At 39.9% G+C, this 14,340-nt stretch overlaps 2 protein-coding genes across 3 annotated transcripts in view; both read left to right on the forward strand.

Moving 5' to 3' along the window:
* The window catches only part of pacsin2 (protein kinase C and casein kinase substrate in neurons 2), a 16,903-nt gene extending 14,358 nt beyond the window's left edge, over nt 1–2,545 (forward strand). The window contains exons 9-11 of one of the 2 annotated variants that reach the window (XM_016444633.1): nt 143–298; nt 598–782; nt 1,660–2,545. In XM_016444633.1, coding sequence (XP_016300119.1) covers nt 143–298; nt 598–782; nt 1,660–1,772 — 454 coding nt within the window. In that variant the 3' untranslated portion in view covers nt 1,773–2,545. The remainder of the gene's footprint in view (nt 1–142; nt 299–597; nt 783–1,659) is intronic. The other variant, XM_016444634.1, reaches the window with a different exon arrangement.
* A 585-nt stretch (nt 2,546–3,130) lies between these two features.
* arfgap3 (ADP-ribosylation factor GTPase activating protein 3) overlaps nt 3,131–14,340 on the forward strand; it is a 12,611-nt gene continuing 1,401 nt past the window's right edge. The window contains 15 exon segments of the mRNA XM_016444635.1: nt 3,131–3,460; nt 3,815–3,966; nt 4,463–4,535; nt 4,627–4,758; nt 7,457–7,537; nt 7,985–8,063; nt 8,148–8,207; nt 8,278–8,324; nt 9,506–9,624; nt 9,703–9,834; nt 11,182–11,302; nt 11,304–11,307; nt 11,385–11,472; nt 11,537–11,633; nt 13,218–13,305. Of these exon segments, the coding sequence (XP_016300121.1) occupies nt 3,443–3,460; nt 3,815–3,966; nt 4,463–4,535; nt 4,627–4,758; nt 7,457–7,537; nt 7,985–8,063; nt 8,148–8,207; nt 8,278–8,324; nt 9,506–9,624; nt 9,703–9,834; nt 11,182–11,302; nt 11,304–11,307; nt 11,385–11,472; nt 11,537–11,633; nt 13,218–13,305 (1,291 nt within the window). The 5' untranslated portion in view covers nt 3,131–3,442.

The raw sequence follows: 14,340 nt of genomic DNA on the forward strand, positions 1-14,340 counted from the left end.
GTGTGTGTGTGTGTGTGTGTGTGTGTGTGTGTGTGAGAGAGAGATGTGTGTGTGTGTGTGTGTGTGTGTGAGAGATGTGTGTGTATGTGTGTGTGAGAGATGTGTGTGTGTGTGTGATGTAACACTGTCTCTGTGTTGTTAGCGTGGCTGTGGCCAGTAGCTCAGAAGCAGCATGCTTGAACCCGTTTGATGAGGATGATGATGGCGAGGAGGAGGATGAGGAAGAGCCGGTGGCAGCAGTGGAGCGGCCCAAGAGCAGCCCGGTCGCTGTCAAACGAGAGGAAGTGACAGCACAAACGTTGGTGACCTCACAGCCTCCTCTCTGTCTCTGTCTGTCTGCTTGTGTTTCTGCTGCTGGTTTCTTTCAGGTCCTGTGTGTGTCTCTGCATGGCTACTCATGACACACACGTGACCTCACACACACACACACACACACACACACACAGCGGCTATAAGCCTCACGTGACACATGATTACACAGAATATGTTGACAGACTGATGAATCTCAGACCAGCAGGAGTGTCATGTGCGGTTGAGCCGCTCTGGGTCTGTCTGCTGGCGTGTGTCTGAAGTGTGTGGTGTCTCCTCTCCTCTCAGCGCTGGTACTGTAGAGAAGACGGCAGCCGACCGCTCCGATGAGGAGGCAGGCAATCCCTTCGCGTCCGCTAACGCTAACGGCAATCCGTTCGAGGACGAGCCGTCTTCAGCGGAGGTGTGTGTGCCGGTGCGCGCCCTATACGACTACGACGGACAGGAGCAGGACGAGCTCACCTTCAAAGCAGGTATAACTGATTACATGTCATCGGGATTACGTGATCAGGTTACAGAAATGGGTAACACTTTATTTAAGGTGTCCTTGTTACACACGTTACATGCACATACTATTCTAATAACAATTAATTATGCATAATTACATGCAAGTAACCCTAACCATATAGTAAGTACATGTAGTTCATTAATATTACTCAGTACTTAAATATATAATTATACTGTAACAAGGACACCTTAAAATAAAGTGCAACCCAAAAATGAAGTACTTGTAATTAGATTAAATTACTTGTAATCAGACTACAATTACTTTTTTATTGATCACGTGATTACATATTATTCACACAATACTAATAAATTATTCCAAATGTATTGATTCTCCCTAGCTCTTCTTTTTCATCTTTTAAATGTTCCTAGAATTGTCATAATTCTTGTGACATACTGTCCAAAAACTCAAGCTCACTGAAGATAAGTAAAACACAAGCAACAGGACAAAAACTACAATAAATAAATGCTACATACGTTGTATAAATTAATCAAAAACACTTTCACTGTGTAAATTCAATTTCTTACTATGAAAGTTACAAAGATTTAGTCGAGAGCAGCGAGCGGTTTTCTTTCACTGGTGTTTGATTAACATGAAGGACAGACAGCGGGAATATTAGACTGCTGTCACTTTAAGAGCTAACATCCGCATCCAATATACTGTTCCACATGCGTCTTCTTTCTCAGCTGTTCACTCTCACTTAAGACCTAAACGATGGGCATTTTGACACACATAAGTGTGTGTATTTAACCGTTCAAGGCCAATAAAGCAAGAAAAATACTCCTGTGTAACCTCCCCAGCAGCACTATGACTCTGTGCCTGAAGTGCTTGTGTTGTGATGCCAGGAGATCAGCTGATGAAGATGGGCGAGGAGGACGAGCAGGGCTGGTGTAAAGGACGCCTGAGCGACGGCACCGTGGGCCTCTACCCCGCCAACTACGTGGAGGACCTGGAGTGACCTCTGAAGCAGCCACACAGCCACACTAGAGCTGACTTCATGTGTTGCAGTCGATCAGAAACAGACGTGCGCTCGGGGTCGGCTGTATTTTAAAGAGATTTTTACCAATGCTGTTTGCTTTTAGGAACACAATCGATGCGGATGGACACCATGATTTTATGGCTCTGACCTGTTGAATTGAGCCGGCTCCACCTGACCTCTGACCTCTGCGGCCGGCTGTGTTTGAGTGGGTTTTTAGGATGGGGGTCGGCTGGATCTGGATGTGCACTGGATGACATGCTGTAGAGGGCCTCATATATATATATATATATTACTGTGTGTGTGTGGCTTCATAAACTGGTCCAGAGGCAGATGCTGTGATCACAATGCGAATGTTACAGCATATGAATGTTGAAGTGTGTAAATATGAATCGGACGCCGAGTCTTGTTTCTCTCAGGTGTCGCTGCGTTAAACACAGTTACGGATGCAGTTCAGTGTGTGTGTGTGTGTTGCAATGGTTTTTCACGGTTGTTCAGCGCTGAAATGGATCGAATGAGTTGAATATTGCTGTTCACGTCAGGTGGCGCGTTTGGTTCGAGACGTCACATGACAAAACTCAGTTACACACTTTATTGGAGTTTATTCACTTTTGTATATTGTCAAGCGGACAATAAATGAATTGGTTACATTTCTTGAATTATTATTTTTCTGTTTAAAATATATATAAATATAAACTACAATTCCTTTCTTTATTTTAATCATTTCTTCATGTTTCATAACAGTCAATATTAAATTTACATATAATTAATATACATACGACAAATAAATAAAAAATGATTAATGCGTTGTACTCTGTGCTGCTGTTTTGCATTATTTTTTTTATTATATATATATATATATATATATATATCAAATCATTTGGTTTTACCCATAAAAAACAAAAAATAAAATTGTTTGATCATTTTTTCTTTCCTTCACTTTTTCCATTGCTTGAATTATTCTTTTCTGTTTTAAATATATATTTTTAATGTTTATACATATGTATATTAGTGCTGTCAAGCGATTAATCGCATCCAAAATAAAGTTTTTGTTTACATAATGTGTATACTGTGTATATTTATTATGTATATATAAATACACACACATGCAGTATATATTTTGAAAATATTTACATGCATATTCATAACATTTATATTATATATAAACATTTTTCTGAAATATATACATGCATGTGTGTGTATATATATATATATATATATATCAAATTTAGTGTGGTCACTTATGCTTTTATATCATTTATAAAGTCAGAATAAGGATGTTTCATTATACATGTATCTGTGACGCTGGAACATTTTTTTCACCCATATTTTGACAAAACATTAAGGTAGACACTTGCATCTAGTGCGTTTTATTTGTATATAAACTCACTTTTGTAAATGTGATGCGGACTCGAAACAGGACGTCTCGTCTTTGACCCACACACATGCAACAAAAGAATGAAACTAATTAAATGACTGCATCCGGTTGGTTTGTCCTGCTGTTTGTATTAGCTCAGCGTGAGCGTGTTTTCCGCCAATCAGCGCCCTCCGTGTGCGTGACGTCGCCGCAGGAGGAAGCCACATCACCTCTGTGCTCAAGCGCCTGCGGGCCGGCCCCGCGAACACTGCGAGTCTGAGAGCGTCACATGTTTATGCCAAACATATGGCAGGTGAAGCTGCTGTTTTTACACGAATCATTCATCATTGCTATTATTAAACGAGCTTTATAACTCAAAACAGATGTCCTGATTCACACTGAGTTTGATTTTCCCGCGAATGTTTCTAAACGTGTTGTGTAGAAACTAACCTGTGTTGTAACTGTACAGAACAGAGCGAAAAATATTCAAATAAGTGGGAAAATAGAACGTGTGTTAAAATGTGTGACTTGAAATGTTTCTATCTGATTAATTATTAGATCATTTGAAGTCGGATAGACTGTTGACTCAGAAATTTGCCGTTAAGCAATATGGTGCAGTTTTGTGTTGATGTTGATTGTATTTATTTGGTATCTTGTATGTTGTCAGGTGTGTTTTGACTGCTCTGTGAAGAACCCCAGCTGGGCGAGCATCACGTATGGTGTTTTTCTCTGCATTGACTGCTCAGGGACTCACCGCTCACTGGGAGTTCACCTGTCCTTCGTCAGGGAAACTTTACACTCTCACCTGTCCTTCGTCAGGTAAAACTTTACACTCTCGGAGTCCTTCGTCAGGTAAAACTTTACACTCTCACCTGTCCTTCGTCAGGTGAACTTTACACTCTCAAACTGTCCTTCATCAGGGAAACTTTACACTCTCCTTAATCAGGGAAAAATGCCATATAATCCATGAAATTCTACATGAAGGAACATACAAAACGTCTCCTGACAGTCAATTATGATAAAAGCCAACAAGAGGTTCTTACAGTTTTCCCCACAGGGGGCGATATCACCTACTAAATGTAGAGGTGCACATATGTTTTCCACAGAACACAAGTGAAATTTTGCAGATCATTTTATATAATAAAAGATCTCAATCTCAACTCTATTCGCTCATCCCATCGCGACTGTCACAAGAAAGCTCCATCAGCGATGCTGCCTCATGTGGTCGTGGGGTTCACTTACTTTTTCACAGCGCTGTCAGTGTTTCTGCAGTGACACTCGTTGCTGAGATGAATTCTTCTCACCGCTGTTGCAGGTCCACTGAGCTGGACTCGAACTGGTCCTGGTTCCAGCTGCGCTGTATGCAGGTGGGAGGCAATGCCAGCACGGTGAGTGTCTCTGCTGTCTGTTCTGCCTAATGAAGAAACCAGTGAGCGCTCCACTGATGTATGTAAGGTAATGTGAGTGTGTTCCCTACAGAGTGCCTTCTTCAGTCAGCACGGCTGTACCGCCAGCGCAGCCAACGCCAAATACAACAGCAGAGCAGCGGTGCTGTACCGCGAGAGAATCAAGAGTCTGGCCACGCAGGCCACCCGACAACACGGCACAGAGGTCACACACACACACTATAACATGCACACGCACACACTATAACACACACACAAACACTCTCACACACACACTATAACATGCACACGCACACACTATAACACACACACAAACACTCTCACACACACACTATAACATGCACACGCACACACTATAACACACACACAAACACTCTCACACACACACTATAACATGCACACGCACACACTATAACACACACACAAACACTCTCACACACACACTATAACATGCACACGCACACACTATAACACACACACAAACACTCTCACACACACACTATAACATGCACACGCACACACTATAACACACACACAAACACTCTCACACACACACTATAACATGCACACGCACACACTATAACACACACACAAACATTCTCACACACACACACTATAACACACACACACACACACACACTATAACACACACACTATAACGCACACACACACACTATAACATACACACACAAACATTCTCACACATACACTATAACACACACACACACTATAACGCACACACACACTATAACATACACACAAACATTCTCACACACACACACACATACACTATAACACACACACACACTATAACACACACACACACACTATAACACACACACACACATACACTATAACACACACAAACATACATACACACACACTATAACACACACACTGTTTTTAAGTGCAGTTTTGCACGCTCGTGAATCATCTCATGACTAAGTGCAGACGAGATGTAAATAAGAGATTAATTGTGCCGTTTGGAGAGCTTCACCGATTCACCCTGCAAAGTTTCGGGCATGACATCCGCATATTTATGCGGGACTCACTCTCGAAATAGCAGTGATTGGCAATGGACGGAACATAAAATGTTGATTTAATTCTGGAACCAGTCCTGGCCAAACCTCCACAGACAGCGTGCGTCTCGAGTGAGATCTAATTCACGGACCAAAAGCGTGTGTAAACTTTATTCAGATCAGGACATATCAACCCGTAATTTCATTTCATTTCCAGTAACGGACGGTAGAAAGTTCAGCAATGAATGGTATGTGATTTATGACAGAATATAGACCCACAACTGATCGTTTAATTTTTTCCTCACGTGTCTCGCCTTTGGTAACAACGATTCAAAGCGGACACATTTCAAGTGACACGGGACAGAGACACGGAAAACTTCAGTGAACATCAGAAAAGCAGCGCGCACATTTCTGGTTAAAAATGAAAGGCCATCAACTGACAAACGGGAAGCATCACAATTCAAGTCAGCAGCAAGAGCCAAAGCTAGTTCACAGTCAAGAATAGCTTAAAGAGGTTGCCACAGTTTAGTAAACTGTGTTGGATTGACTGCTTTAATTCGCTGCAATACGGTAGGGCATTGTTTTGATGCTTGCATCAGAAAAAAAAAACTTTTGCTTTTATTTATTTATTTATTTCATATATATATATATATATAATAAAAAAAAAATTCTTGCCCCCCCCCTGACTCAAATCAAATGTCGCCCATGCATACACACACAAACACAGACTCGCACTATAACACACATACACACTCACACACTATAACACACACATACACAGACTCGCACTATAACACACATACACACTCACACACACACAAAACCACACACACACTCTCACACCTGTGCTCTCAGCAGGGTACGTACAGATACCGCAAAATGAAATTCCAGGACTTTCAAGGACTTTTCAGGCACTACTTTTATTTTGTTTTCAAGGGCTAAAATCAGAGATCACACTGATCAAACAATAATTATTTTTCAAATTCTAATAAATTAATAAAATAAAATGGTACAAAAAATGCAAAGAATGCAGTGACTGTGGCAACTTTAACATTTGAAAGGATACTATGGCAAAGTCATCGCTTCCCTTATTCAAACTGATTTTTTTCCCATTAATATATGATTGACCTGAAGAATGAACACTATATCATACACTTGGAAAATTATGAACTATATCACCGCTTATCGACTCCAGGGGTGTGACAATACACAAAATACAGATACTTGTTTGACTAGAACGAGACAATATTTTAATACTATTTTTAAGACCTTTTTAGTGACAAAATATTTGTCTTTTAATTGCAAAAAACAAAACAATGCAGTTGTATTTTGAAATGTTTTAACTAATCCAGGGCCGTAACTAATGATTATTTTGGTAATCAAGTAATCTACTAATTATTTTGACAAGTAATCTGATATTTTTAGTAATAAAAATAGACCTAAGTGAAAAACAGGCTTCAATATGACTATATTCATATACTGTATATAAAATAACGATGAGGCGATAATAATCGGTTCAAATAAAGTATCAAAACCAAGTAACTGCATGGTTTTATTTAAAATGCATAATGTAGTATGCCTATACATAATATGAACATAAACTTAAGTACTTTATGTATTATAACAAATACCTGCAGGGGGCTCTGTATTTATATCAGACGCGCTGCATTGTTAATATTGCGTGAAAACAGTGTTTTTATCCAAAACAAAAATTAACACTAACTTCATATATACTGCCTTTTAAAAGTTTTTCATAAATATGGCTGTTTTCCAGGACTTAAATGTCAAAAAGTCAAATTCAGGTATTTGAAGCACTTTAAGCACCTTGTACGAACCCTGTCTCCGAGTCAAATCCAGAGCTCGTGTTGTTGTCTGTGTGTTCAGTTATGGCTGGATGGTCAGGCTCCTCTGTCACCCACATCACCCCTCGACAAACACGAGGACTTCTTCACCCAGCACACCCGGGTGAGGAACAGCCGCCGTGTCATTTAATACGTATGCATGGATCATTTATCATACAGTGGTGTGAAAAAGTGTTGGCCCCCTTCCTGATTTCTTATTTTTTTGCATGTTTGTCACATTTTAATGTTTCAGATCATCAAACAAATTTAAATATTAGTAAAAGATAACACAAGTGAACACAACATGCAGTTTTTAAATGAAGGTTTTTATTATTAAGGGAAAACAAAATCCAAAACTACATGGCCCTGTGTGAAAAAGTGTTTGCCCCCTAAACCTAATAACTGGTTGGGCCACCCTTAGCAGCAACAACTGCAATCAAGCGTTTGCGATAACTTGCAATGAGTCTGTTACAGCGCTGTGGAGGAATTTTGGTCCCAGGAAGGGGGCCAACACTTTTTCACACCACTGTATATATGCCTTTAAAACTGTGCTTTTGCCGTTTTTCCCCAGACACCCCTGAAGGAAGGACTCAGTGTTCAGCTGAACACCAGCCGACCGCAGAACACAGTTCAGGATAAGAATAATAACGGTATGATAACTGAGGAAACGCAGTGTGCTCCTATGAGTGTGATGCTTTGTGTTTCTGGAGGATGTTTTTCTCTCTTGAGCGCAGGTGAGAGTGAGGTGGGTCCCAGTGTGGAGCAGCTCAGTGTGTCTTCTACATCTGCTGCAGGTAAAGCTCATCATCATCCTCACGGACACACACAGCTCGAATCATAACTCGTCTGATTCTCCTCTCACAGAGCCGCCCTCTCTGATCAAGAAGAAACACACCACAGGAAAGAAATCGGTGAGTTCCTGACATGTCTTCTGTGATGACCATGTTTTTAACTTCTGTATTGAAAATAAATTGTAATATTTTTTTTTGATGGGTATAAATTCAAATATGTCAGGGTGGTGCAACTCTCCTAATGTTATAGTGAAGAAAGAACATTTAAAGAATTAAATGCTTTAAAAAATAACCTTATTAGTTAGTTTGTCATGATCCTTTATTATTATTTCTTAGAAAATAATATTTTAACAAGTTGTTTATCAGTATTTGTAAAACTTGTCCATCAGTGTGGAGTGACCAGTATGACAGGAAACAGGAAATGATGTCATTGAGCGGACCCCTGCAGACCCTCATGAGTGTGTGTGTGTGTGTCAAGTCTCTTGAAATATCTTTTTATGGTGAGGCAAGGGTAGTTCAAATTGTTGAATGTCATGTGGTGTAACTCCCCAAAAATGCAATCATTTTTACAGTGAAAAGTATATTATGGTGTAATTAATAATTAAGATTGAATGAAATTATTTCAATACTTTCTACTTGGTGGTTACACCACATGATATTTTTAAGAGTCAGTGAAATGCAAATTCAAAGTCATGTGGTGCAACCATCATGCAGCGGTCAGTACATCCTTTAAAATATCAGATCATTTGATCTTGTGTGAGGTCAGTTCAGGTTGTAAAAGTCGTCATGTGGTGCGACTTTCCAAAAACTTTTTGAATAAATTATATTTGTCTTAAAAAATCGTTATATCTTGAAAAATAGGTTACAAACTTTTTGGAAAATAATTTAAGACGTGTCCTCTTAAAAGCATTTAATGTGTAAGGAAAGTATTTTGTTGTGGTTATACCATATGACATTTTTAGAGTCAGTAAATTGAATAAACGTTCAACATGAAACCATCATGAAGGCAAGGTCCGTTTAGGTTGGAAAATGTTGTGTGGTGCAACTCCTCAAAAACGTCATGCTTTTTATGATTTAAAAATGAAATTCCGATATCAGATCATTTGATCTTGTTTGACGTAACGGTGTCAGGTCAAAACTGTCATGTGGTGCAACTTCAAACTTTCAAGACCACAAGAAACCATCATGAACCCAAAGCACACATTTCTGAGAGTTTGACGTTTGTTTTATATAACGGAATATTTAACAGGCCTGTCTGCAGTCTTGCGCTCGGTGTTTTGTGGTTTGTGTGAATGAATCAGGCGGGTCTGGGCGCTCAGAAGGTCAGCAGTCAGAGCTTCAGGGCGCAGCAGAAGCGAGCTCAGGCTGTAGACAGACTGCAGGAGGAGAGGAGCTCGCAGAAGAACAGCGCTGAGCCCGAGTGAGTGAGCCACTGCAAGCATCTGAAGGTCAGAACACATGAGCGTCTGCTCACCCTGCGCTCGGTCTGTGTGTGCAGAGTGTCGTCTCTGAGCCGTGCCTACGAGAGTCTGGAGCTGCAGCGGAGGAGAGACGAGGCCAAGCTGAGCCGTCTGGACAGCAAGAAGCAGGAGCAGGCGGAGCGGCTCAGCATGGGCTTCGGCGGACGCAGGTCAGTTGTCTTTGTGAGCTGTAAGACTGGCCGGAGTGGGATTTTGACCAATGAGATGTGCGTGTGGGTGGTAGGGATGCACCGGATGTACGGCAACCCAAATTATTCGGCTGAAAATAGTAAAAAAAGCTCTTTCGGTGTTCTGCCGAATAAGCGAAAAGGCCAAATAAAGTGTACCGAACACTTCAAGAAGGGCATCTCAAAAATGGCCAAAAAATATTTCTATTTTACTAACTTTAATTGTGTTTAATTGTGCTTTGTTGGTATACTGTCTGCTAGAATGTTAAAGTGTTCAGTGTTAAATATTTTTAAATTATTGTTTTGTAATTATCTTTTTCTTTTTGAAAAGCAAGACAAAACAGTAAAAAGCACATTTTGGCTATTTAATTTTTGCAATGGCGAAACAAAATCGTCAAAATACATAGGGGGAAAAAAAGGGAAAAACCATGTTCGGTATTCGGCCTTCGGCCCAGTGTTTCATTTTGTTGCATCCCTAGTGGGCGGAGTTAAATTTTGACCAACGTGAAGGAAGTGTGGGCGGAGTTTAATTTTGACCAACGTGAAGGAAGTGTGGGCGGAGTTTAATTTTGACCAACGTGAAGGAAGTGTGGGCGGAGTTTAATTTTGACCAACGTGAAGGAAGTGTGGGCGGAGTTTAATTTTGACTTCGGTATTCGGCCTTCGGCCCAGTGTTTCATTTTGTTGCATCCCTAGTGGGCGGAGTTAAATTTTGACCAACGTGAAGGAAGTGTGGGCGGAGTTTAATTTTGACCAATGTGAAGGAAGTGTGGGCGGAGTTTAATTTCGACCAACGTGAAGGAAGTGTGGGCGGAGTTTAATTTTGACCAACGTGAAGGAAGTGTGGGCGGAGTTTCATTTTGTCCAACGTGAAGGAAGTGTGGGCGGAGTTTCATTTTGACCAGTGTGAAGGAATTGTGGGCGGAGTTTGATTTTGACCAATGTGAAGGAATTGTGGACGGAGTTTGATTTTGACCAATATAAAGGAAGTGTGGGCGGAGTTTGATTTTGACCAATGTGAAGGAAGTGTGGGCGGACTTTGATTTTGACCAATGTAAAGGAAGTGTGGGCGGAGTTTGATTTTGAACAATGTGAAGGAAGTGTGGGCGGACTTTGATTTTGACCAATGTAAAGGAAGTGTGGGCGGAGTTTGATTTTGAACAATGTGAAGGAAGTGTGGGCGGACTTTGATTTTGACCAATGTAAAGGAAGTGTGGGCGGAGTTTCATTTTGAACAATGAGATGTGCGTGTGGGTGGAGTTTAAAGTTGTCCAGTGTGTTTTGAGTGTGGGCGGGGCTAAGGCGGCTGTCGTGCACTGTGTTTTCCAGCGGTCTGTCTCACTCGGTGACAGAGGACATGCAGATGATCCAGCAGGAGTCTCCGGCTCTGAGCTCCTCCAGCAGGAGAGCGTATGAGGAGGACGAGGAGCAGGAGGACAGGCGCTTCTCCTCCAGGTGCCGCTTCATTCCTGAGGCTCTGTTTGTGTTTCCTGCTGTGTGTTCATGAGCGTGTCCTGCGTCTCTTCCCACAGGCTCCTGGATGAAGCCGTGGGATCGTCGGATCGGTTCTTCTCGAAGCAGACTGATGTCTACCGGGACCCAGATGACAGGTCAGATGAAGCACTGCACCGCACTGGAAATAAAACTGACATGTACTGCGACTCAGTGTTGGTGTGCTCGCAGGGGAGCCACAGGCCGTCTCTGACGATGCTCAGAAGAAGTTCGGCGACGCCAGAGCCATTTCATCCGACATGTTCTTCGGGAAGCAGGACAATGCAGAGGTGACACGTCAAACAGACGCCGCTGAGAAATATGAGCTCTGTGGTGTTCAGGGTTTCCGTGGGTCCTTAAAAAGTCTTACATTTAGTTGGATCAAATTTAAGGCCATAAAAAGTCTTAAATTGCACAAGAAAGTCTTAATTATGATTTCAAGGTCTTAAATTTGTGGACGGAAAGACTAGAATTGCGAAATGGCTTAATATGACGATTAAACTTCAAAAGGCTATGATTTCATTAAATAAATATGAGCGCTGCAAAACACGCAGAGCTGTAAATGTGAACCGGTGGATCGATAAGAAGATAATGCATTATAAAAATCTAAATAATTAAGAGAGTAAAATATATTTATATGTTATATGAGCAATATCACACTCGTAGACGTGAGATATGGCTGTATATCGGCACGGCTGTGACTCGGCCGTAGGTAATCACAGTGTGCTATACAGCCATACCTCATGTCTACTCGTGTGATATTGTGTTTATACAACAGTTTGTGTAAATACTTAAAAAAAATAAATAAAAATAACAAGTGTCTTTAAAAGCCCTCTTTTGTGCATAACTACTTCCTTCTGCCAGGAATTCAAATCTAAAGTTGACAGTTTAACAGCTGAGCTCAAGATCCGTTACTAATTCAGAAACGTCACTTTAGAACTAGTAACGAAGGAACCTTGAGTTGCTTCATTAAAAGCTTATTGTATTCCTGTAGTAAAAGCTGTGTATTATGTGTATGAGAGATTGATTGAGCGAGTGTGATTACCTGCATCTGATGCTGCATTCATTCTTCAGCTCGGTCTCATATTCACAATAAAACATTAGTTTGAATGTCCGCTGAGGAAAGCGATATCTTTGTCGTACTATCCTTTCATCTGTTAAGGGTGATTTCCATTGACAGCGCTGCTCTGTGCATTTGTTGTCTGCTTACAAACTGTTGAAAGTAAAAATAACTTCCTTGTTCAAAACTAGTTCAAAACACTTTTTAGTCTCTTTCAATTTAAAAGTCTTTACTGCTGACTCGTGAAACAGTCTCTTGTCGCCATCTAATGGCGGAACAATGTCACCAAAATCACCATCACGAACACACACTGTTTCCCAATACTATTATGTATATAAAATATTATTTATTGAATAATAATATTGAATAAACAACAACAACAGCCATCATAAAAGCTGCTAGGCAATTCAGTCAAAAAGTACAAAGGCAGCGCTCTGATATACAGCATTGAATTTACATAAATGTGATGAGATTTTAGAAGAACTGTTGTATAAACTAATATAACAATTGATTGATAATAATTGTATAAATGAATATAATAATTTATACTTTTGACTCATCCATTTTCTTAAAAATGGTTTAAAAGCTGTGAAGTTTATCATTTTATAAAACATTTTGTTTTGTGAAAACTTGTATCTGAACTGTAAAACATGCTTTTACAGTCATTTCACAGTTTAATATGTTACTATAGACATTGCCCCACCGTGCTTAAATGGTATTAATTTTATTTGTGCAGGTCTTAAAAGCTCTTAAATTTGAGCTCAAAAGTCCTGCAGAAACCCCGGTGTTATTGTGACATGTTTTCTGATTGCAGTATGAGGTTCGGGCGCTGCTGGAGAATTTCTCGGGTAGTTCAGCGATCAGCTCAGCCGATCTGTTCGACGAGCAGAAGAAAACAGCAGGTGCGTGATTAATCGTAGAGTAATCCTGAGCACGGTTTCTACTGATGTTGTCCTGCTGGTTATTTATCTGGAGAACACCGTTTTCATTTGACACTTCCTGAAGCCAGTGTTGGAGTAACGCATTACAAGTAACGAGAGTTACGTAATCAGATTACTTTTTTCAAGAAACTAGTAAAGTAGTGCATTAATTTAAAATTTACAGTAAAATATCTTAGTTACTTTTTCAAAGTAACGCCAGTTACTTTGTTTCCATGTATTGACTGACAGCTCTGGTGTTGCCATGGTGACAGAAATCAGGAGTAAGTGCAGAGCGTTGTGTGTGAACATGATCTTGCTGTAGTTCTAGACTAAATATCAACATGTGTTTACTCATCTCACCTGCACACAAACACTTTCAGTATTCCTTAAAAATTAATAAAAACTGAAATGCAATCTCAGAATATGACACACACCTGCAATGATTAAATATGTTAATAACTGAATTTACATTTTCCTTTAGCCCGAGGCTGATTCATTTCACTTTTGTTGTGAAAGGGATTTTACATATGCCAAAAATATAACTTTTTATTTATTAAAAACATACGAGCAAGCCCAGCCCAAATGAGAAAAAGTAATGTAACTCGGGATGTAACGATTCACTCAACTCACGATTCGATTCATTTGTAATTAACAAAATTAGATTTAAGACCAATTATAAATTAAATGTGTCCTTTTATTATTGCTTCGACAAAATGCTGCGTTTCTTTGTGAAATTGAAATATAACACTATAATAATATACTAATATAGCACTTGTAAATTATTGCTCTTTTGTTGCTTTTGATTGCTTCTATTCTCCTCATTTGTTAGTCGCCTTGGATAAAAGCATCTGCTAAATGACTAAATTTAAATATAATGTAAATGTAAATAATAAAACTAAATTGAAATTTTAAAACAAGCCCCAAATCAAATAAAATCAAATAAAAAAATCTCTTCATATAAACAAAATAAGGCTTTGTCTGTGCTCTTTCCATTTAAAATTAGAGGCAACCACTGCA

Source organism: Sinocyclocheilus anshuiensis, unplaced genomic scaffold (genome assembly GCF_001515605.1).
Source record: "Sinocyclocheilus anshuiensis isolate Anshui unplaced genomic scaffold, SAMN03320099.WGS_v1.1 scaffold3192, whole genome shotgun sequence".
In the NCBI taxonomy this organism is placed as follows: Eukaryota; Metazoa; Chordata; class Actinopteri; order Cypriniformes; family Cyprinidae; genus Sinocyclocheilus; species Sinocyclocheilus anshuiensis.